The sequence below is a fragment of the Siniperca chuatsi genome, linkage group LG6 (assembly GCF_020085105.1).
Source record: "Siniperca chuatsi isolate FFG_IHB_CAS linkage group LG6, ASM2008510v1, whole genome shotgun sequence".
Classification (NCBI taxonomy): domain Eukaryota; kingdom Metazoa; phylum Chordata; class Actinopteri; order Centrarchiformes; family Sinipercidae; genus Siniperca; species Siniperca chuatsi.
The window spans coordinates 6,825,146-6,850,152 of record NC_058047.1 but is presented as its reverse complement, the minus strand read 5'-3'; the positions used below and the strand labels follow the sequence as shown (position 1 = coordinate 6,850,152).

Below are 25,007 nucleotides of genomic sequence, written 5' to 3'. Positions count from 1 at the left end.
AGAGAGAAAGAGAAAGTGAGACATGACAGAAGGAGAGGAAAGAGAGGAGAGAGGAGAGGCTCAGATAAAGTCTTTTCTCTGTGAGCTTCACTGAGTAACAGTTGGACGAGTGAAGCCTTGAGATGAAAAACCAAATAAGTCGGTCTGGAAATGTTTGTGAACAGGCAGTTGACTTTCTGTTGATATTGCCATCACTTTACATTAACACATACAGACGGGGGACAAATTAAAGGACAAACCTAAATAAAAGAGTGGAGAAACGTATCAAATGCAGATGCTTCCGAGTAGCAGGGCTCACTGAATGGTTCGGTGAGTATGAAAATGACGTGAATAATTTGCCGCCTATCTTTATACTACACAACCTCTTCTTCTTATAGTACCTATGATCTTTTAAAGGTAATTCCAATGTATTTTAGACGTGTAAAAAAAAATTCAGATTTTAAACAATCTCCCATAACTGAAATGATTCGGAAGAGAAAGCAAAGTCAAGATCTACCGTACTCAATGATGGACGAAGTATTCAGATCCTTTTCTAAAGTAAAAATACTATAAGTACTCCATTATAAGTAAAAGTCCTGGAGTACAAAAATAAAAGTATCAGAAAAACTGATGCATCAATGCTTAAGCAGTATTTTACTATTGTAGCTGGTTTAGCTACTGGTTTGGTAGTTTGGTAGTTTAGTCCAGTGGTTCCAGACCTAGGGGTCAGGCCCCTCCAAAGGGTCACAAGATAAATCTAAGGGGTTGTGAGATGATTTTTTTTTTTTTTTTTTGCTTTTCTCTAATCATTGTTTTTTGTGAAATAGAATTGCTAACAACTCATAGACATCTGAAACGTAACAAGGGGCCGCAACTACACACTGCTTTTTTCTAATTGGTTACAGTGTAAAAGCTTTTTATATAAAATCTTAATCTCAAAATTAGTAACTATAGCTGTCAGACAAATGTAGTGGAGTAAAAAGTACAATATTTCCCTCTGACATCTCGTAAAGTAGAAATTTAAAGTAACATATAGTGGAAATACTTCAGTAAAGTACAAGTACCTCACAATTGGACTTAAGTGCAGTACTTGAGTAAATGTACTAGTAAAAGTTACGTTCCAACACTGACCATACTTGTGGTTGTTGTGAGCACAGTTTTTTTGTGCAATGACGGACTAAAACCAATGTTTTGGGTGCACTCACCTTTAGTTTTACCCTAAAATAAAGTGGTTTTAATAATCTGGCTGAAGTGGTCCCTTGTTTACAACCTGTCCACTTGGGTTTCTTGCCCCGTATTACATCTTTTTAGCGATGCCATGTTCAATACCATAATAGTGAATAGAAACAATGGCCAATGCTATTAAAATAAGAAGTTATAACAATTGGAATTTTCCTTTAATTAATGACATTTTAAACTGACTTACTATGTATATTCTTTCATCTGAAGCATCCAGTGAGTAAGTTCATGAGCTACACGTGAATTTCCATACAGTTTATCATTTTATTATTTTATCATCCATAATTCTGAAATATTGTCTTTATTTGGGCTGCAACTAATGATTATTTTCATTCGCAAACTGGAATTTGACCCTTTTATATATTTACTTGCAACCCCTTATTGTCAACGGGCTGGGGCCCTTCGTTGCATGTCATAAACTTCTCTCTCCCCATCCTTCCTGTCTGTATACTGTCCAATAAAGGCCAACAGTCCAGAACGATAGAATTCAAAAGATATTCAATTTACAATAATATATTACAGAAAAAGCATCAAATACTCATATTTTACAGACTGAAAACAACAAATATTTGGCAATTGTGCTTAATAAATTATTCAAACAATTAATCAATTATCAAAATTTTCAATTCATTTGCTGATCAGCTAATTGATTAATCAACATATCATTTTAGGAACACTCTTTATTAGCTGACATATATAAACACTGTACTGTATGTTAGACTGCAGTAACCTAGATATGTTCCTCTCTGAGAGCACGACTCTCTCTGTCACGCTGCCTTTCTGTGTCTGGTTGCTTGTTTATCTGTCTTTATTGCGTACTATTTATATATCCCACTGTTTGTCTGTCTAACTTTCTGTCTGTCATTTGTCTGTACTTGTCACTGAATGAAGTCAAGCCCTAAACTTTTCCAGTACAGAGCGAAAGTGGGTGCCTGTTTGGAAACATCTTTTCAGGTCATTCTGTGGCGGAGTCTTAGTTTAGGTAACGCTTGTTATGCATTGCTACATTTCTGCATTTGTTCATTCATGCATTCGAGCATAATTGATTCCCACATTTTGGGTACAGGTGAATTGTCAGCTGTTCTGTGTTTTGTTGTGTTGTTCGATTGTTATTTTTAGTGTCGGTGATGTAAGGGTCATTGAGTTTTACAGACCTGCCACCTGGAGCCATTGTGGCAGGCAGATTGGACTGACTGAGTGTGAAAACGCCCAATCCATGATTGTGATTCCTTGATACTTTGTCCTCACCAGAAAAAAAAAAGCATTGGCAGTTTGATCAAATACTTAAAATGGCTGTTGGTTACATTTTCCTGACAGTGATATTTCATAATTGTGTGAGTAATTTCCTCAGGTGGATGTAGCATGGCATTGTTATACAGTTGCAAAAACAGGGCAAACAAAGTATGTAACCACGGTTCATTTCTTGTCTTCTACCAAGAGTTACTTTAATGTTATCCATGAAGGCAATCTTTCCCTAACATTAACTAGATAACATTAATCAGACCTTAACCACAGTTGCAACAGATCAGAAAAAGGTATTTTGGGTCGTTTGGAAGGCACTGACAAATTTTTATTTTGTTGTTTAGTGATGAGTGCTTTAGGTATATATTGTATATATTTTTAAAGTGACGCTATATGATGCTGATGTCTAAGTTGACATTGTCCACTCAGTTGACTAATTTACATACAAATGGCAGAGTCGTTGTCCACTGTCCAGTGAGAAACCACTTGCACAATATCCCTGAATAAGAAAAGTTAGAAAACAGATATTGCTCACTGTGGGCGTGTCACTGCTCACTTTTTCCAACAATTTACGTGACATTATGCAATGTAACACTTAATTTGTGTTTGTATCTGTGATCTTGGAGGTAAGGGACATGCAAATGAGGGATTCCCAGAAACTACAATATTAATCTTCTCCTCCACATTTCCCCAAGCCTGATAAAAACTAAACTTCCTATTCCACCACTGCATCATATTTTCTTTGTTGTTTTTTGGCAAATCATTATAGAGCTTCAAGGCAAATGTGTTAATTTACTAAACTTCTGACCCGTCCCTTTTTTCACGTCACTGATCAGCCTCATGTCGCCTGCTATGCCACAGTGCTTTGAGAGGCAATTCTCTTGCATCCCATAGGACATAGAAAGGGACTTGCTTGTGTCACACTGCGTTTTGTGGGTTTTCACTTCAATAGGGTCTTGGGTTAAAATCCACCTGCTAGCTGAGGCCTTTCTTCTGGAGTTTGCATGTTCTCCATGTGTCTGTGTTGTTATCCTACCATAGTCCAAAGTAGGGCTGCAACTAACGATTATTTAAGCAACAGTCCAAAGACCAAATATATTCAGTTTACAGTTGTAGACCATTTAGGAAAACCATCAAATATTCACTTTTGAGAAACTGGAACCAGATAATTTTGACATTTTTTCTTTAAAAGAATCACTCAAAATGGTTAATCATTTATAAAAAAATTGTTTATAGTTTATTTTCTGTCAGTCAACTAATCAATTAATCGACTAATCGCCGCAGTTTTTGCCTAAAACATGCAGATTGGGTGAACTGGTGACTAAATTGCCCATAGGTGTGAATGTGACAGCCCTGCGATAGACTGGCGACCTGTCCAGGGTGTACCTCGCCTCCAATGTGAGTTGTGATTGGTTCCAGCCCCCCGGGACCATGAACAGGAGAAGTGGGTATAGGTGATGTATGTACTATTGGCCAGATGCTGCTACATATTTGTTAAACTCACGCCCAATTACATTAGCTTTAGCAGCTAAAAAAGACATATTAGGTATGCACAAAAATGCACACAAAACCTACAAGTTCAATATTTATTCACTGTCTTCATGGGCTTATTCCTTGTTAATGTGATGTGTGGCTGGAATATATCCCAGATGGCGTTGGCTGTGAGGCTACAAAATACCCAGAATGTCAAATTTAATGTCCATCATCAATATCCATCATTCCCTTTGATATACACCTGTACTTCAAACCTCAATAACATTATTTTCTGATCATTTCAGCGCATGCAAAATGACTGCTGACAACACTTTAATGTAGCATATTTCTGTTGGTTTAGTACAAGCCTGGCTTTTCAAACAGTAAGTTTAGAAATGATTAAGGTCTTGGCTCAGAACAAAAGACAAATAAATCTAACTGTGTGTTTGTATGCATGTGCTGGTGCAGGTGTAAGTGGTTATTTAATGAATGTAAAAAAAAGAGAACAAGCTGTTCCTGGCTGCTAGTTAGCTAACCACCTCCCACATACACAGTCTCACACACAAACGCACACATACACACACACTGACACACTGCTCAGGGATTTGCTTGACAATGTGAAGCACTGGGATGTGAAACAGGATCTTCCATTTTCTCTCGCCGTCATTGTCACAAAGTAACCATAGACTAAATGAGTCTGTGCGAATGTGTGGCTGTTATTTCAGTGAATTATATGTGTGTGGGCATTTTGTGTGTGTCTGTGTTTCACATGTGCTCGCGCGTGACAGTGTGTGACTGTTTAATTGTGAGAAAGTGCAGAAGCCTGGAGTGAGTTTTGCAGAGTGCAGCATTCACACCTTTACAAAAAACTAAAAGAGTGCCAGAGACATGGAGAAGCTGCTCTAAAGCTCTTATTCAGGTGCTATAAAGGTGTCTGATATATTTGAGTCTATGTAAAACGTCACCAAATGTGGAGCGATTGCCCACTGAGTGCAGCATGTTCTGTTTTATGACAGAGAGAGAGAGAATGAGTAAAAATACACCCAGCTCCTGGGAGACGGTCTCTATGGCAGCCGTTACTATGGTGACGGCAAGGCTGCACGTGAAGTGATGGCTGTCATGGGACCCTGGGGAATTCACCCTCTCGAGCTGCTGGAGGAGGCACACACACACTCACACACACACAAACATCAATGAAGAACAGAGGGAATAAATAAAAAAAAGACACCACAGACGAAATACAGGAAGAGCAATGACCAAGCAGACTGCTTGCTAACAGTCGGGCAGAAGATAAAAGTTAATTTACTCAAGTACAGTTTTTCGATTTTGTAATACATCCATTTTGTGATATTTTACAATTACTTTTTACTCTACTACATTCATATAGTTACTAATTACTTTGCATATTATGCAGGTTATCTTTTAATACAAAACATAAAGTCATCTTCTAAAACCAGATGCATTGTTAAGTGAAAAAAATGTCATACTTATCGGGTCTATATTTTAGTCTGGAATTGAATCCTTACAGTATTATTTTCTTATAAAAAGTGAAAAGAAAAGCTTCCTGTGTTGTTGTATTTCTTAACCTGTTTTCAATGCAAATCCACTTCTTCAAAAAACTTTCTAAAATAAACTTTTCACAACTTTAGTGTCTCGACGCAGTTTATTCTTTCTTGTTTAAAGATACAGACACGCGTTTGTAGAACATGTTTTAACAAGTTGATTTATGTTAAAAACAGGTTGAAATATTCTTAATGCACTACAAAATAAGGTCTTAAAAGACTCAATTATTGACCGAAATGTCTTTATTAAGTATATTTTGCTGATAATACTGTGCTTTTACTTAAGTAAGATTTTGAACGGTAGACATTAACTTATAGTAAGTATTTTGACATTGTGGCATTACTAAAGTATAGAATCTGAATACTTCTTCCACCACTGCTTGCTAGTTCGTAAATGTGTGAGCGTGGGTGTGTGTTTAGCATGTGTGGGTGTGTGTGTGTTTGCAGTAATTGCAAAATTTCTCACTACTCACATTTTTGTTTCTTTAGTGTAGTTGATATTGTACTGATGTGTGTGTGTGTGTGTGTGTGTGTGTGTGTAGGGTGGGGTGGGGGTTGGGGTGCAACTTGCACATGTAGCATTGCCTCTGCAGAGTCAGTCTGCTCTGTCATGCTGTTTCCATAGCAGCAGCGAGAGCCAACACAGCCAACCACGCTCACTTCCTAGTTTCACCCTATTGGTGCCGGCTCGCTTTGACTCTCCTACTTTTTTTTGGCATTTGCTCTCTGGTAGTCTGAGCAGGACTGGACACACTACAATGTCCCAATTACATTCATTCAGTCAGACAGGGTCAACAGTAGCAGCAGTAGAAACACAAAGAAACAGAAAAGCAAAGCAAAAATGTCCATGATATCCAATGATATCCATGAATGAGCATGAGCTAAATGTGTACTTTTAAAGGCCAAATGCTGGTATATTGTGTTAAATTGGTCATCTTGTAAGATCTTTAAAAAGTTTTGTTATTTTTGTCTTTTTTTATGAAATCCATAGATTTGAGGAAACACTAGTCTGAGCAGCTCTATATCCTCCCTGTTCTGTGCATCTTCTTTGTCCATATTCTGGTGTAAAATCAGTCTCTGGAGGTGTCTGTGTCATGAAGGTGACTGCCTACGGTCGGCACTCATCGTTGCCCACGTAAACAATCGCCCATTTGCTCCCAATATTTGTCAGTGTCCCTGCTGACTTGTCTAATCCTAATGGGTAACATCAGCTCTCTTTTTCACTACTCTCTTGACAAAAAAGCAGTTATTTTTAGCTCACTCTGTCTTTGCATATTTAAGCTGTTACATCAATAGACTGTGAGTGCATAATCAAGCAGCTGCAGTATCAGTAGCTAATAAAAACAGATTGTTTAGCAGACTGTGTGTTGATATTTATCCTATCGATTTTGCCAAATCATTAACCACAGTACTTTTCAGAGCTTTTATACTGGGTCATTTTGGATGTCTTAAAAGGGAATCTGTAATTATTCAAAGTGACTTCACATGTCAGCCGGGAAAACAAAGGTTTTAGCTTGTGTGTGACTAATCATCATATCTGTGGACAACAGTTGATAGACTTTATTACTGGGATTACCCAAGGATAAAGAAATAAGATCAAGCCAAGCCTCCACAATATTAGATAAAACGAAAAGACAATTGCTATGAGAAAAAAAAAAAAGCTTTAATTTAATGTAGAGTAATACAGAGGATCTAATCTATCAACAAGTCATATCAGCGTCATATCAGTGTTGCTGGTTTGGAACATTATACTGGGCCATCTGGCTCTTGGCTGGGATGTCAAGCGGTTGATTGGAGGATGCAGCAAGTATTAAACCGATTTCACACCTTTGGTAGTCATGTAGCTTTCAGCCAAGCTAGCACTCAGAGTGCCTGCTTACTCAGCCAATGAGAAGATCCCTCATGCTACTTCTGCTGTGTAACCATGACGGAGCGAGTCACCTGACGTATGTCCTCCACTGGTTGGACAGCCACATTGAAACCAAACATTTGAGAGGCGATTACAGAAGGATGAATCCATAAGAGTCTGATGTCTACCAGAAGTCTAAAACATGTAGAATGGAATATGTTTATATACAGTTGCAGTGCATAGTTCCCGTTGCTTTGTTTTGGTGCAGAAGATCTCGTACAGATCAGACAGAGCAGCAGGATGTCTTGACCTGTAAATGTGTATTCTTCTCCAGGCCTGGAAACTGTTGACACAACCTTAACTGTTGATCGTGAAGCTGTTGCAGCTTGTTGTTTTCCCGTGGTAACATGCTGTAAATAATGAAGTTGTATAAAAATATTATATAATATATTGTATTCTTGACCATGTTCCATTGGCAAAGCAGCACAACAACACGTGTTTTAGCAAGGGATGGGCGGTAATTATTGTTTTACCTCAATGATCATGGAGCTATCATGCTTCTAATGTCTAAAGTTGATTTTTTTTCTAATCTTGAGAGTGCACACACTGCAAGGAGCAGACCAGTCTTACAATACAAATCAAAATCATCAAAATGTATTCAATGAATCGATATACAGTATTTCAACAGGTGGGGAACAGTGGTAACAGGGTCTGAAACACGGACAATAAAACATTAGCATATCAATTCAGCAAAACTTCAACACTTCACAATTTGATACCATTGATAGCTGGGTGATTCTATTGCTAATGGCTCTAAAGTAATACAAAAGAGAGGGGGGGTGGATAAAGGATCTCCCTGCTGCAAGTCATATAAAAGGATTACATATGTTAGTGTTTGTCAATACACATGATGTTGGATGTAGAAAAAGGATTTTGACCCACATAAGTCCAACAGGTTGCACATATCTTCTCTAATATTCCACACGTTATTCCCCAAACGTTTTCAGTTAACTTCATTGGGAAAAACTGGAGGTTGTTGTTGTTGTTTCTTTATTTAGTAACCATCCATCAATTATTCATGTGACTATACAGGAGAAATATACTGAACTATAAATACAAGACATACAAAACAAAGTTAGAACCATTTTTTTAATACAATAGTCTTAACAAGAGAGATTTAGCCAAAATTATGAGCATGAGCTGTCAAAAATTGAAACTGTAATAAGAACCTGATAATAACTGCAAAATCATCTCCCCACTATTGGAGTGCCACCCCTAAAACAGAATCTCAATTTTTAACCTCACCTCCCTGGGGGCTTCCCTAGTCTTCTTATAGGGCCCAATGCAATCATTTCACTCAAACTTTTGGGGATTATGACTCTATAGATGTTCGAAACATATAGAAAACCCTTGGTTACATTTGCCTTTCTGTTACGTTACAAACCGGGCTAGACTCAGACAAGAAGGTTGAATGTAATTAAAAGATTTATTGAATCGCGTGGCTGAGAGGAGCGTGGCTGAGATCGCGTGGCTGAGATCGCGTGGCTGAGAGGAGCGTGGCTGGCAGGCAGAAGCAAACGGAGAGCACTGATCCTGAGGCACAAAGAAGCACATGTTAGTGGATGCAAACAAACACGGAGCCAACAGACAAAGAGTTTCCCTAACCCTAACCCTAACCCTAACCTGCTCAATAAATGAGCCTGCAACATATTAAAATAAAACCACTCAGGAGTTTGAAAAGCAAAAACTGATTTTATTTATATTAGCTTTGGTGGTTACACTTGTATTTTAGGGTGATGTGGAGCGTGATATAATCTAATTACATCCAGTCTGTATAGCCAGGCAGAAAATAAAAAGCCTGTAACAATGCTGATTTAAATTTAAAAAGGAAAACTAAGAAGAATCATGTGCTCCATTAACTTCTTTTATCATCTATAAAAAAAGAATAAAACAGAGTAGTCACTATTATTTGGTACAAATGAAATGCAAATCACCACCGATGATGTCTATGATGATGCCTTTATTCTAAAATGAAAGATGTGTTTAAATTTAATTAGAAACAACCAACCTATAAACTATTGTATTAATGTATTGTTTAATTACAAAGGTTCCATATTTCTGAGAGCAATGTCAAAATTCATAAGAGTGGTGCACTCTAAAAATAAAACTATAAACCTAAGAAATCTGGCTCAAAACTAGGCAGTAACCTCAATAAAACCAGATTGGTTAGCCTACAACATGACTGACATGACATTGATTTTTCTCCAATAAGTGGGAGGAGGGGGCGGGATCCACGTGGGGATTTGTAGGAAGGCCAGTTACACTACAGCACTGATATTATTTGTGAGGCTGTGAGCAGACAGTGTCAATCAATGCATTGGGGAAAATAGTGACCATAAATGTAAAAAAATTAATTCACTTGTCAGATTTTCCTAACAAGCAACCTTTTTTTTTTTTAAAAAAGCCTAAAAAAACCCACAACCCCTGATTTTTTTCAAGTGACTTAAAAAAAAAAAAAAGAAGCTCACAGCTCACACAAGGCAAGGGAATAATGGCTGTCACACTGTCACTGCATGCAAAGTTTTATCAAGTCTGTTTTGACTTTTCTTAAATTCTATCTGTAACACCTGTCTCTGATCTTTATACTTACACAGCAAGAAAAATACTTTTATTTTATTTTAAGATGCACATGAAAAAGGTTGATAGAGATTAAGACTGAAGAGTTTAAAACTTGAAGAGTTTACCATGGTGTCTTGCTTACATAAAATGATATATTGCCACACAAAAAATAACGAGATCATGAAATTAAATTTGTTTATAGTTTTAGCCCTTCGCCTTTTGCAGCGTCTATTTTCTTTGTGTTTTCTGAGTTGGCAGTCCACCCCATTGACATTGTACTGTTACACAGACTATATGAGACAAGGAAAGTAGTAAGTAATTTTATTTATATAGCACCTTTCAAAAGCAGAGACTTCACAGACAAGAAATACATATGAACATAAAAAAATAGAAATAGAATGAAAAACAATTATACAAAGCACAGTCCCCTTTAGTTTTAAGCCTAGATCAAGGGACAACCAACAAGCCCTGATCAGAGGACCTTAGAGACCTGCAGGTAATATAGGGCTGCAGTAGATCTCCAATGGAGGCAAACAAAGGACATGCTTCGAGAATTTTTCTTACACTTATCTGACCTGTGTTATCCACATTGTTAAAATCCAGAACATTCCCCAGTGCTAAACAAACCTTGGGTTACCTTTTAGCTCTAAACATGAGGGGTTAGACAAGAACCAGTGGTCCAAGGTGTGAGCCCCATGAAAAGCACTGCTGGGTTTACACATACTGTAGACAAGCGGTAAATCCCGGCTCGCCTCATTACGCCCGCTTTGAGCATGACTGCGGATAAGGATGTATTGATTTTAATAGTCTAACCCTTTTAGATAAACAGTCCTGGAGGGTCTGCGGCCTTTTTATCAGATTTCACTGGCCTTGCAACAAACTAGAGCAGAAAACCTAGTGTCCTCAAGATCACTCTGTCTATCTTCTGTATTCATCTGGTCCCACTGTGGAGCTGGACATGTGTGTTTATAGACAGATAAAGCTGCAGGTCTTATCTCTGAGCCTCCTGGTCTCCCTCTTTCTGCTCTCTTCACCTCCTCGCTTTCATGTTCTTGCCCTCCTTCTCTCCTATTCGTCCCCCTTTTGATTCCTCTCTACTGTAGCTGTTAACTCCTCATCACCTCCTGTTGTTCTCTCACTCTATTGCTCCTCTCTTCTCCTCATCACAGCTGGTTTTAGATCATCTAGATTAAACAGGAAATTAAGGCAGCAGTCAGATAACTGAAAATTCACTCTTTGTTCTATTTGAAAGGGCTGGCATTAATACGTTTTTATTTGTCAGCAGATTGAGTGTAGTAAGTGTTTGGGTTTGAAATGATAAAGCTGAATGATAAATCCACACTCAAGGATTTTAATACCCATGGTTAGCCTACTCATACCATTTAGCTGCTAGCTTTTTAAATGAAGTCATGTAATGTAGTGATGGAGGGATGTTGTTGCAGATTTACAAAGGATTCTGTCTAATTATATGGCTCTGGCTTGTTGTTTGAAAAGAGTGACTGTGTGTGTGTGTGTGTGTGTGTGTGTGTGTGTGTGTGTGTGTGAAGGACAGAGTTGAGCCTTAGCCTGCTGTGAGCTGGGTAACCCATCTGCCCTGGGTTTTACACCTGCCTGGCAGTAAAAAAAAGCTCAAACTAATGTTGATCCTACATCACCCTGTCTTAAAGGATAAGTGCACATTTTTGCACGTCTATCCTAAAACAACACTCACATGCCCATAAGTACTTTGAAACAGTTTTTTCTCCTGTCCATACAGGCCCACGAAAAGATCCCTTCCTAATGTGAGTCAGATGTAAGAGATGGGGAACAAAATCCACAGTTGACAAAATAGATTTGAAGTTAATAATGCAGCCTGAGTTAGTCAAATGAGTTTCTTCCAAAGTTACAGCCTTAATGTGAATTTCCCTCTTTTTGTTTCCCTCTGGCTCTTTGCTGAGCTGCTCTGGAGGAATAATAACACAAACAGGGAATTTTGTACTAAAAAGTCTGTAAGGAAAATTTCCTCCTGATTTTCCAACTCAGACTCCTGAAGCCTCATTAACTTTAGCTTAACCTTGTAAGGCATTTTTGCACAGAAAGAGGACTGCAGATTTTATCCACCATCTCTTACATTCAAACCGCATTAAAAAGGAATGTCTTTAGAACCAGTATGGACAATTACAGCATAAATTGAATGTAATTTCATTGTAAATGTGTGCATTTGAATGTTGTATTAAGACTATTACATATACATGGAAACGTAGCAGCCACTTTGAATGGGTTCATCATGTCAATAGAAAAACACTGAACTGAATTAGAATTGAATTGAACATTCACACATAGTCCCATCAGATCCATAAAGACTACTGGACAAAATGAGTACATACAGTATGTTTGTATCTAGGGGTGGATGATAAGACATTATATCTTCTCCATGAGAAGATACAAATGTGTCACCTGTCAGATTTCTGGGTGTATTAGAACATTTTGGATGCTACAACATTTCAAATCAACAAGAAAAAACGCTTTATGGCAATATTGGATGTTTATGATTTTTGTACACTGATATGTCATGACAGATAGATATTCCTATCTATACCAATTTCTCAATAGATTTTCTAGAAAATGCATTATATTACAATACATATTGATATCATAATATAATGACAAACCATGTCTTGAGGTTTTAATGGACATCTTCCAACAATCAGAAACAAGTATTTTCTCTGGCTGTGGTGTGACGCACAATGGAGGTTTAAGATAACCAATTTGGACTATGGCAACAGAAAGTCAATATAGACCTTACTGTAAACAGGGAATAAGCACACTATCTGCAAGGCACTGAGAGTTGGAGTACACTGAGATTTCACTTTTTAATGTATGTCACCTCTGATCATTGGTGCTGCTCGAAGTGACCTAATAGTAGTACAAAAGAGGCTGGCATTAGGCATTGTGGAGGGGTAAAGTTTATCCCAGCTCAAAATGGGCGAGAGGCCATTGGAGTACACCTTGGCCAGGTTGCCAGTCTTTCACAGGGCTGTTTGCCAACTCATAAATGATGTGGCTCTACTGATGAGCTGAAAGGGCTGATCTAAGTGTCAATTCAACATTGACGGGTGCAGAATCATATGAACGCACTTTTACACCCTTAGATTTTTGCAGTTGTGTGGGTTTTTTTTAAATGTGCTCCTTTTATGCTTTTATTTATTGCATTACTCATCAAAAGCAGTGAAATCTGTCACCATTAATGAATGCAGCTCACATAGTTATTATCAAAAATGTATTTTAGAACATTTACAGAAACTCCCACACATGAATTTTAATGTCAGCTCTATAGTTAATTTCTGAATCAGAAACATATTTGATGCTAGTTTGATATTTCAGATCCTTTTGTTATCTTTTAGTGATTTGGCCTGACCATGTAGTTAGACCAAAAATGGTCTATGTAGGCAAACAATGAAAGGAATAAAGACTGGTCAATGAAAAAGATCAGATACAATGAGTCCGTTGATAAGATGCAGACCCTCTGAAGTTAATCTAACATCATCTCTCTCCTCTCCTCTTGCCTCTATAGTGCAGTGTCTGGAAATGACCACTAAGCGGAAGCTGATTGGCCGGCTGGTGCCGTGCCGTTGTTTCCGTGGTGAAGAGGAAGTGATCTCAGTGTTGGACTACTCCCACTGCAGCCTGCAGCAGGTCCCCAAGGAAATCTTCAGCTTCGAGAGAACTCTGGAGGAGCTCTACCTAGATGCCAACCAGATTGAGGAACTACCCAAGGTAACTCTGAACCATATGTATCTTGTCTCTCTGCTGACTTTAACCTCTAACCCCTAAACATAACTTTCTCTACATAACTTATAACCCCTTCTTGACTACCTCAACCTGGACCAAGGCCGGTCAGTCAACCCAGTTTGGTTGTACTTTCCTATGACCCTGATCACTTTGATTAAAATAAACTGTTTGCTCCACACCAATTGTTCTAGGGAGCGGTGGTGTACGTCTTATGTAATAAAAAGATGTTTTACTTTTGACTTATTGGTGGAAAGCACAGCAAATATGCATTTTTGCCGTTACATAAAGTTAACTATAAATGTGACTGTACTGTATATTTCATTATTTTGTGGTATTTGACAAAAGTGGAACACACAGGCCCCTCATCAACCCCCCTGATTACTTGTCTGTAACTGTGATGCCCTCAGAAGTTGACACATTTTGATGCATTAATGTTGTGTTTGCCCATTCATTTACTTGTACAGAGTGTTTGATGGCTGAGAAATAGAGAGATGGCTTTACTATTCTTAAATCTTTATCATCAGTGGCACAAAAAATTTAAAGTATCTAGAAGTAAAAGTACCTAGAAGTATCTGCTGCCATACCACAGACTACAGAGCAGCTTTTTCCCTCAGGCTGTTAGACTACTTAATTCATCCTCAGCACTCCACCATGTGAAATAGTTTTAATTTCTATGACTTATTTTTTATTCGCTGATCTATTGTATATCCTTTTTGTACATAACATTTGGTTTTGAGTAGCATAAAGGGAACTACAAATCAAAATCTCGTCAAAATCTGTGTTGTAAAATGATCAATAAATCTTGTAGCTTGTAAACAAAAAGGGTTTATCCTCTATACAGTTGCCAATTTAGGACATTTCAGACTGAGCTTGCAACATTTTCAAAATTTACATCATTGTACTTTGTCAGCCTCAGGTGCACTCAATGCTTTGAACTGAATGTTAGTGTTTACATGTTATCATCAACATGCTAGTCATTAGGATCCTCCTTTGTGGATCATGACTGTACAAAATTTCAAGTAAATCCAATCAATAATTGTTGAGATATTTCACTGTGGACTGCTGTCCTTTCCTTATCGAAACCAAGGGTCTAAAGATAGATGGGTTCATACGTTGCACAGTTTGCAAATTTGTGATTTTGTGCTATGATTTCCTCGACTTGACCGACCGACTTACCGACATTGCCGTTCTTACAGAAGAGAGACCAACCCCTCTTCTCATTTCTCAGTTTGTACAATTTAATTCCTTTCCTCGCCTCCTCTCCTAGCATCTTAGTCCCTCCCACCTGAGATGCGAGCAGGAAGAGGAAAGGAAGAGACACGAGGAGAGAGGACTCGAAGCAACATGCATTTAACAAAATGAGACATCCTTGCTTCAGAGCCGTCATTTTAAAGCAACGTCAATTAAATATGACGTGCGGCACAGCTGCATCATCTATCCATTGGCACACCTCTTTTATACGTCACGGGTGCCAAAAAGACTTTGGCAAAGGATATACCTGTGCATCCGCTCTCGTAGCTCCTCCGGCAAGCCTCCCCTTTCCTCTCCTCGCTCCTTAAGATGCATTTTAGGAATTGAGAGATCCTTTAAGATGGCCCACTAAGACTGATTTCCGGGTCACAGGCAGGAGGACGGAGGAGACAGGAGACGAGGTGGCACAAAATAGACAAATGAGAAGAGCCGCAAGACCAGCAGACCATTATTTTTCTGGCATGTTTACATACCACAAACATCATCACACACTAGACAACAGGAGCGAGTGACAGGAAACATGGGGTGAAAGAGAAGGTCAATTCCTGGCCACGTCACGGCCACATGGTGGCATCCTAGGCCATCCGAGACTTTCAGAAAACCCCCATGTGGGCAGTGATGAGGCAAAATGCCCTTCCAATCAAGGAGAATTACAGGTGCTATTTATAGGAGGGCTGTCTCATTTTATTGATATCCTGTCCTGGTTTAAATGACAGAAATGTTGAATTGGATTTCTAAATATAACCTGCATGAATGGAGACAGTCTAATAGGGCTGTGTGGCAGGTCAAACTTGCATTCAATTGACAAAAAAAAACCTGCTCAGCCCTGACAGTGTGTGTATTCGTGTGTGTGCCAAGATTGTATAAGAGCTATTGAGGCTGCCAGAGTGATTGGCCTTTATGTAAATGAGTTGGAGAGCTCCTTAAGTGTGTGCAAGTAAGTGATTGTGTCTTTAAGTATAGTGGTCTTTCCTGACCGATGGGCACAGAGCAGCCTTTTCCATGTTTAGCTCTATCTAGCTCTTTGGCCCTGTGCTACTTTGCTTTTTCTTTTACAACAGTGAAAGCCAGATGTGACAGAGTAAATGTTGCTGACATCTCACCAGGTCAATAAAATAGGTGATCAGTGCCTACAGTGCCTGTAGGAATGAATGTGAGTGAGCATATGTTTGTTTAAACTATGAGAGAATTACACATTAGAACTTGCACATCATGCAAGATAATAGTTGGATGTTTTGTGTGAAGCATGGTACACATTTTTGCAGACAAAAAATGTTCAGTGGGTGACGTCTGGGTGACACTTGGCACATTAAGGTGCTACATGTTTACACTGGCCCCAGTGCAACTTACAGATAGCAGATGCGTGTTGTGGAAATCATAGTACACTCTGGAAGTGTTTGGCACATTTGATTAGATTTTTTTTTTCAAGTGATATTTTAATTATCAGCGCGTATGTGACTCATATGAACTTAAAGGGGAGGTTAGGAAACATGAAAAAAGATAAATGTATGATCCATTATACTTCTTTTGAAGTTGAAAATGTTTTGCCATTCATCCAATGGTGTTATGGTTTTGCAAGGTGGACCCAAACGCAGGACACAGACACAAGGGTAAGGTGAGATAAGGACAATATATTGTGGGGAAACAGAATGGAGGAGGAGAGGCGAGGATAAGTTGGCTGGCAGAAACAGAGGGCAGCGGGGCGATGGTGGATGGCAGAGCCGGGCCAGGCTGGACGGACAGATGAGGTTAAATGGCGTGGGTAGGCTGGAGTTTACTTGGGGATTAGCAGGCAGGCAAGCAGCCATGAGATGATCCACTGTAGCTGAGACTGGGGGCAGGCTGAGGGTGCATGGTGGTAGGCAGGCAGGCAGGAGATGATCCACTATGGCACATGGGAAAAGACAATGAATATTAACAAGGAATCAACACGAGGAATAGTACTCAGAAATACACTGCACTGGAGATACAAGCTCTAACTACCGCTGAACAAACAATGTGGTGCTGCATTTGTGAAGAGCCATACTGCTGGGTTGATGAGTAGATGGACAGCAGGTCGGCAGGTTCAGCAGGTGTGCATAATCAGCAGGGATCCAGGAGAGTCAGAGAGGGATTACCACGCCCACACCACAGAGACCCAGACACAGAGAGAGACAGACAGGAGCACAGGAGACACAGGGAAGGGGGAAATATAAGGAAACACAAGGGAAGATATTGACAAATGGATTCAGTTCTTCTGATAGGCAGGAAATCCTCAGCATTTACCCTGTGGGGATACCATACCACCTATAATGATGTGGATGTAACTGAGGTCACCTGTTCAGAAGGCACCACAACCGAGGCAAATTCTGTCCATTCCCCAGGTGACATTCCACCTGTGCTGACAAGAGTGTGGTTATCTAGTGAAGAGTCCTCAGAATAGTTATTCATTTTAACTGTCTCTCTCTAAAAAAAAAATCCATCACCATCTTATTAACTATCTTACTTAACTTCTCATACTATATTAAAGTATATTATGTTAATATGTTATACTGTTTTATTACATTATATATTATATTTCTGTATGAATACAAACAAACACTAAGTATCATTACTTGATCATATTATATCTTAGTCTGGTGTACACTGTTTATATAGACCAGACTTGCTGACTTTGCTAACACCACTGTCACTTTTGCCTAGTAATTTTGTCTTTAATTGGTCTTGTATAGTTTCTATTTTTACTTCTATTCTTATTTTAGTAAATACCTCTTATTATTTATTTACTTTCTCTATTTATCTGTACTTATGTATGTCCTTGTGCTGCTGCAACAACTGAATTTCCCCTCTGGGAATCATTAAAGGCTTATTTTATCTATTCTTATCTTAACTGAGTTAAGATTAAATTCCAAATGGTCCATCACTCTTCTTCATTGTTGTGCTTTCGCCTTTTGTATGCATTTTAGTATTTGTAGCATTTCTGGATTTGGACAGCATTTCCCTTCATGTCTGTGCTTTCATCTGTTGTGTGTGTTTTGGTATTTACAGCCTTTCTGTATGCTAAGCACTTTCCTTTTTATGCATGTGCTTTCACTCTTGTATATGTTTTGACATTTGCTGTATTTATTTAGGGCACATTTCTCTGAATGTTTTTGCTTTCACTCTAATTTGTGTTTTGTCCCTGAGGGCCACCGTATGTAGGAGATTAATTCTGCATTATTCATAGGAAAAGGCAGCTAAAATGGCACTGCTTTTCCACAACATTAAGTGGTGCATGCCTCCAGCTGACTTTCTCGCTCTCTGTCTTTTTGTACTTTTGTACTAAAGGTCTGTGTGATTTTGCCAACCGACTATAATATTCCATTGTTTCCCTTTGTGTTTCCATAGCAACTCTTCAATTGCCAGGCCTTGAAGAAGCTGAGCATGCCTGATAACGACCTGTCCAACCTGCCCACCGCCATCGCCAGCTTGGTTAACCTCAAAGAGCTGGACATCAGTAAAAACGGTAAAAATCCTCTCTAACACAGATGACCCTAACAAACCTGAAAACAAAAAAACCCAAAGCAAAGTAAAAGTCTTCTGCGAATTTAATGGCTTTCTCAACTGCAATTTGAATTACAATGTGTCCAGATACAGTACAGTATATGGAGTTGGGTGGGTAAAGAAACAAGGGTAGCACTTGTGAGTTTTCTTGCAAGTCTCAAATAGCTGAGGCAGCCCAGAATAAAACCTCATAATCACACTAATTTCACATCCAAAGTATTTAACCAACATATGACAAAATGTGTCTAAGCACTTGCAAAACTCACTGCAGATAATAATTCCCTGTCTTAATAAGACACATGCCACCACATTTCCTCTTCCCTCTCTGTGTCTCTCTCTTACAGGTATCCAGGAGTTTCCAGACAATATAAAATGCTGTAAAGGCCTGTCTGTGGTGGAGGCCAGTGTCAACCCTATCACCAAGTAAGACACTGACACACACCTTGTAGTAACACATTTTACTCATATCATGACTGCTGAAGTTAAACATTCATTGGAAAACTAGAGCCTCTATTTTGATGGCAGCAAATATTAATGTTTATCTACAGCACAAAAGTTTATTTTACAAGTTGGACACAGAGCCACACTAACAAAAAAACTGAAACATGTAGAGCTAATTCATCTGAGCATACAGCTTCTGGATAACAGCCTCAGGGAAAACATTGGCTCTATCATCCAAAAAAATAAACATCTCTCAAACATTTTCAAATTGGCTCATTTATAGTATTGTTTTCATTGAGGACCATTTTCTATTGTGTTCCAAAGAGTTCCATGTTTTGTTTTGTTGCACCTATTTTATCAACCACTTTGAGTGGACCTGGACTCAGTTCAAGATGTAATGAATTGTTTGATGAATGTGTCATGTATTTAGTGTTTGAGCAGATTTTTCTCTGCCCAGTGTCAAGAGACCGACACTGTTCTTGTTTTTTAGTTTTAGTTGTCTTTTACGTATTCCAATCCAGGCATTTATAGCACCACAGAGGTGCTAAATGTTTTATAATAGTTGGCTGCATCCACAGACCCTATGCTACAAGTAAAGTGCTGATGTTGTTTACCATTCTGCTATGAAGCTACTGGAGCATCAGGTGATATTCTAGTAATTGCTGTTTTCTTGTCAGCAGTGTAATGTTCATGAAGTGTGTGTGTGTGTGTGTGTGTGTGTGTGTGTGTGTGTGTGTGTGTGTTTGTGGGAGATGAGTCATCTGCAGGCTAACAGCAGTTACCTGTTTCTACAGGGTTGTTATGTGTTTTAATCCATTGAGGCCATTAAGGATACACACTTTTTTATCTGTTTTATTCTTCTTTTTCATATGTTCTTCTCTTCCAGACTCCCAGATGGTTTTACGCAGCTCCTGAATCTGACCCAGCTCTTCTTAAACGATGCCTTCTTGGAGTATCTGCCGGCTAACTTTGGCAGGTAAATGCATATGATTGTTGGTATGTGCCTGGTCATGAGCATATGTGTGTGCAAGTGTGTGACTGTGTTGGGTGGGATGTTTTTACATATTTCAGCCACCATAGACTCTAATTCAGTGCCACTAGTATCGATTATAAAGAATCTTAATGAAAGGAATGGGTACGTCCAGGTTTATCAGCCTTTATACTATGTACTGCACATAATTCATTTTTTTTAATTATTTAAAGAAGCTGAGCATGTCTGATATGCCTGAGGCTTAGGCCTTTTATGGACTTTTATCTTTGAGGCATCTTTTATATTTGGGGCATGTTGTCATCTCAAAACATTTACGTCTATTCCTCTATCCATTCAATCATTCTTCCCTCCTCTCATAAACCCATAAATATACTTTTTAGCATTTTATCCAGGTAAGGGTCATGGTGTTATTTTTGGTTTATTGCTTGCTTATTACTCCATTTCCAACAAGTTGTTTTGCAAATTCCGGTCTGCAAATTCTGTTATTGTGAGTGAGGGCAGTTGAAATATTGTGAAATAGGTGAAAGCTCAAAAGTGACAGAAATTCTCTAAATTGACAACATCTTCATGGTGGTGATCATCTGTAATGATGTGGAGTAATTTTTGGTAATCAAACATTACTGGTCAATTATTATGACATTATTATTACTGATTAGGAAATAAGTTTGACACTCGTCCTGGAGTTCAAATAGGGATAAATGGGGCTGATTTTCTTTCTTTTATGTTATAATCAATTGTAGTAACAATTGTTGCAATTGATAGAGAGAATTAAGTTTTGGTTTATGTGCCATCTGTTTTTCAGACTCTCCAAACTACGGATCCTGGAGCTGAGAGAGAACCACCTGAAAACCATGCCAAAGTAAAACAAACCGCCATATGTGTGTGTGAGATAGAAAGAAAGGAAGACACAAAATGTGATTCTATACGCACCACTAGGTGCAACTGCGCACACACACACACACGCACATATACACACACACACACACACAGATGCTTCATGATATCACTAAGCGTATGCTTGCTGTCCCAGGTGTCCAGATTAAAACTATATTTATCCCTGGCAGGTGGTTGAATACTGATGAAGCCTGTTATAAAAGCAATGTGTTGGTCGTAACATTTATAAATAGTTCCTGTTTAACGTAATGTAGCTGAATTTATCCCTGTGTTCATATCCCCACCACACATGAGGCCACTATAACTGTACCTAACAGAGATAATCTTCAAAGTTGTAGAATAAAAGTGATTTCAACATCAATGGATTGTGAAAAGCGCTAATACTAATGACAGTAATACTACTGCTGCAATAACTACTTTTTTCGAGTGCGACTGCCAGTGCACAATCCTCCTTGCACTTTAACTGTGAATATGGTTCACAGTAATTACTGGTTGTTGAAGTGCTTCCTAATCAACATGTAGGAGACATTTAGACTCAAATCCAAAGTATAGCTATGAGCATCACTAAGCTAAGTTAAGCTTTTTCCCTAAGATTTTAAAATCACGGCATTGTTTTGCAACTAGCTAACCTGAGTAAAAAAGAACAGTAATGTGTTGCATGTAAATGAAATGATAGAAAATCTGGAAATGGAAGGATGTTGCTTTAGTAAACAACACTCCCCAGGAAATTTGGTAATATTTTGTATGTCTTGCACTAGCGTAATGAACAATGCTACAACACATGTTAATCTTTGAGCACATAGGCATGTATCTTGAACACTCCCCCCATGTGAGGAGAATAGTTGGGAGCAGACACTAAACTGCCATAACCCAATGAAAAATCATATATTCTATATGAATACTTTTTCAAGAATCTTTCTGTGCAGTTAGTAGAGCAGCCATTGCACTTGATACTGTTGTGTCTTGGCTTTGATACTTTATCCTTTTCTTTATTCAAACTATAGGAGCCATTTGTGTACACTACTGTACATGCTAAAGTCAATGTGGGCTTACAGCGATTTGCTTGAATCCAAAACTTGTTCTGTTATTCTCTCAAAATTTCTCTAATTATGGACACTGCATGCATCGTCCATGGCAAATTATCCATGGCTACATTGTAGATGCTACTTTTAAATGAAAGCAAAGCAGAGCCACAGTAAACAGAAGACTGCTGGACCCAATCAGCAAAGCAGAAATACACCACAATGTATAACAGTAATATTCGCATGTGTAATTTTCAATTGACTCAAAGATTTTATTAAAGGTTCCAATTGTTAGATGCTCAAACAATGCGGTGTGCAGTGAAATACATGTAACATAAGTATTAGAATGCTGAGGTGTATATTGGCCTGGTGTGGTGATGGGCTGTGCAATTGTTCCAGTATATAAAGTGTACATATGTCATAGTGTAGTAATCAGTGTATTCTCTCCTCTCAGGTCCATCCACAGACTGACACAGTTGGAGAGGTTGGATCTGGGTAGCAATGAATTCTCTGACATGGTGAGACTGATTCCTGTCATGTTTTCCAAGTTAACAAAATTGGCTGCATATTTTGAAATGCATCATAAATGAAGAGTTTAAATGTATATATGTTGTGATCATAGGAAGCTCAAATATTAATGTCTAAGTAGTTATATGTGCATTTACCAGTTGAACCATATTTATTTGTAAAGAGATGAACGGAAAAAGGAGAGAGAAGGAGGAATCCAAACAGAAACACAGATGCTGTGTCCTATTTTTGGGGGGGCCGCTGTCTTCAAAGTTCACATTTCAAGACCCAATAAGGCATATGAATCCTCTGTAGGCTGTCTCATTTAAGCAGGAGCCAGTGCAGCCTACTATTCTTAAGTTGGACCCTGAAATGGGACACAGCGACATGATGGAGGAAGAGAGGGCTGGATGGAGGCTAACAGGGGCTCAGACAGGAAGTTGGCTCTGACAGGAGTAGGTTGGCTGTATGGTCTGCTTCCTGCCAAGAGAGAGAAGGCATGGAGGGAGAGATTGCCAGTCTCACCCACTTAGCCGACATGTTTTTTATTTTCTTTATTTATGCCAAAGACTTGGTCTGAAAATGCACTAAAGTTATTTTTTGGATCTGTACATGTTCACAACATTAGTCCTAAGACGATGTCCTTTGATGTTAAATAGCTACATATTTTATATTTGTTGGTTTATATGTAGTCAGTATATGCTGATTCTTCTGTTTGCATGTTAGCCGGAGGTGTTGGAACAGATCCACAACCTAAAAGAGCTGTGGCTGGATAACAACTCTCTACAGTCCATACCAGGGGTAAGAACACTGACACTTTTAGCTCTTACAGTGAAAAAAAGCAGTACTGGAGATATTTCAATGACACTTTCTTTCAATTGTTCCTTTCTCTCCTCGCCCTCCACGCTGCAGTCGATAGGAAAACTTCGTCAGTTGCGATACTTGGACTTAGCTAAGAATCGCATTGAGACGTTGGACACAGATATTTCAGGCTGTGAGGCCTTAGAAGACCTTCTGCTATCCTCCAACATGCTGCAGCACCTCCCTGACACTATAGGTACACACACAAACACATACATACATGCACACACAAAGACACTTATAGACTTTTCCCAAGTTGATGAAGCCGTAGCGAAGCATTTAAATCCCCACCTATTTAATTTCTGATGGGGCTGTGCAGTAGACTGCAGCAGAGGACTGTGGCTGTACTGAGCATATCCCAGGTGAGAGTGGTTTTAGCTCTGTGAGAGAGCACAGATACATGAAAAGTGTGATATAGGATAAGATGTCAATCTTTAAAAAGAGTCCACATATTCAAAAATGGCTAATTTACTAAAACAGGTAAATACTCAATACTCAAATAGAAATACATTTTGCATTTATTTGGGACTATTTTCAGACTAATATGCATTTTGTGTGTTGGGGGATGTTTATGGCAGCAGGATGGTGTATGTGGGATGGCACGAAGGAATAAGCTGTATCACACTTTGGCTACAGAGACAATACTAGTTAGTAGGATCCAAAAATTGTTGGTTTTTGGTCTTTTCAAGGTGTTTTCACAATGAGAAAAATACAGTATTACCAACTCTATACTTTAAGTCCACTTTTGTCAGTAAATAGTTTTTTAAATAAAAAGCATTTCAGAGCTGAGTATATATTTATTTAAAAAGCAAATAACTTTGCATGTTTTTTCTTGTGTGTCAATGTGAATATGTGTGTGTTTGCATATATTGTGTAGGAATGTTGAAGAAGCTGACAACATTGAAGGTAGATGACAACCAGCTGACCTCTCTGCCCAACACCATCGGGAGGTAATAAACCTGTGCACACACACACACACACACACACACACTCTCATGCACAAAAAGAAAAACGAATAATAAAGCCATGTAGACTTTTGTTTTATTTTGAAAACACCATCAACAGTATTTTGTCAGTTTAGATTTCTCAGCAGGTTTATCTTTGGTGGGTTGTTGTTTTCCTTGTTTATTACTGTTAGTTGCTGTGTTGTTATGCTGGCTGATGATTGGGGGGTTCTGTGTGTTGTGTTTGCTGCGTTGCCGTGGCGTTAGTGCGAAGCCAAAGCACGGGTGAGTAACATTAGCCTACTGGATCCAGGGGTGCGTTCAGAGACGGATAGATGTTCAACTGCGTTACAGATACAAACACACAAGCTCACAACTACACGGGGCCGTGGGAAACGAATTCATGCAAATTACATGCAAACATAAACTTTAATTCAGTTTCAAGGCATTATGTGATCATTTTACTATTTCTCCACATTTGCCTCCCAAACTTTCTTCAGTATTTGGACTTAATATTTGAATAAAATCTACATTCTTAATTTAATTGAATTGTACTATACCAGCCCTGTTAAAAAAAGATGGAAATGATTGCATGTAAAATGATTACAGTAATTTGATTACAATCATTATAATCCATCACAGTCCAGATTCAATCACAGAAATCAGATTAGTTGCGTTTGAAAAAAGATCAACATTTGTTGAATTAAGCAAAAACATTTTTGAAAGGAAACTCATTCTGAAGAATTGTCACAGACTTTTCTTGTCATCTCTGTAAACTTTTGAGATTTTAGCTTAAGCATAACATTCTGTTCATTGCAAACTGCAAATAAGAACAACTTC

The 25,007-nt window shown here is 38.6% G+C and overlaps 1 protein-coding gene across 21 annotated transcripts in view; it reads left to right on the top strand.

Moving 5' to 3' along the window:
- Positions 1-25,007, top strand: part of lrrc7 (leucine rich repeat containing 7) — a 126,901-nt gene that overhangs the window by 66,632 nt on the left and 35,262 nt on the right. For 17 of the 21 annotated variants that reach the window (XM_044199831.1, XM_044199832.1, XM_044199840.1 and 14 more), the window contains 10 exons: positions 13,517-13,719; positions 18,352-18,469; positions 18,852-18,930; positions 19,835-19,924; positions 20,742-20,798; positions 22,310-22,373; positions 23,089-23,163; positions 23,275-23,419; positions 24,101-24,173; positions 24,435-24,452. In XM_044199831.1, the coding sequence (XP_044055766.1) occupies positions 13,531-13,719; positions 18,352-18,469; positions 18,852-18,930; positions 19,835-19,924; positions 20,742-20,798; positions 22,310-22,373; positions 23,089-23,163; positions 23,275-23,419; positions 24,101-24,173; positions 24,435-24,452 (908 nt within the window). In that variant the 5' untranslated portion in view covers positions 13,517-13,530. The remainder of the gene's footprint in view (positions 1-13,516; positions 13,720-18,351; positions 18,470-18,851; positions 18,931-19,834; positions 19,925-20,741; positions 20,799-22,309; positions 22,374-23,088; positions 23,164-23,274; positions 23,420-24,100; positions 24,174-24,434; positions 24,453-25,007) is intronic. The other 4 variants (XM_044199830.1, XM_044199829.1, XM_044199846.1 and 1 more) reach the window with 1 other exon arrangement.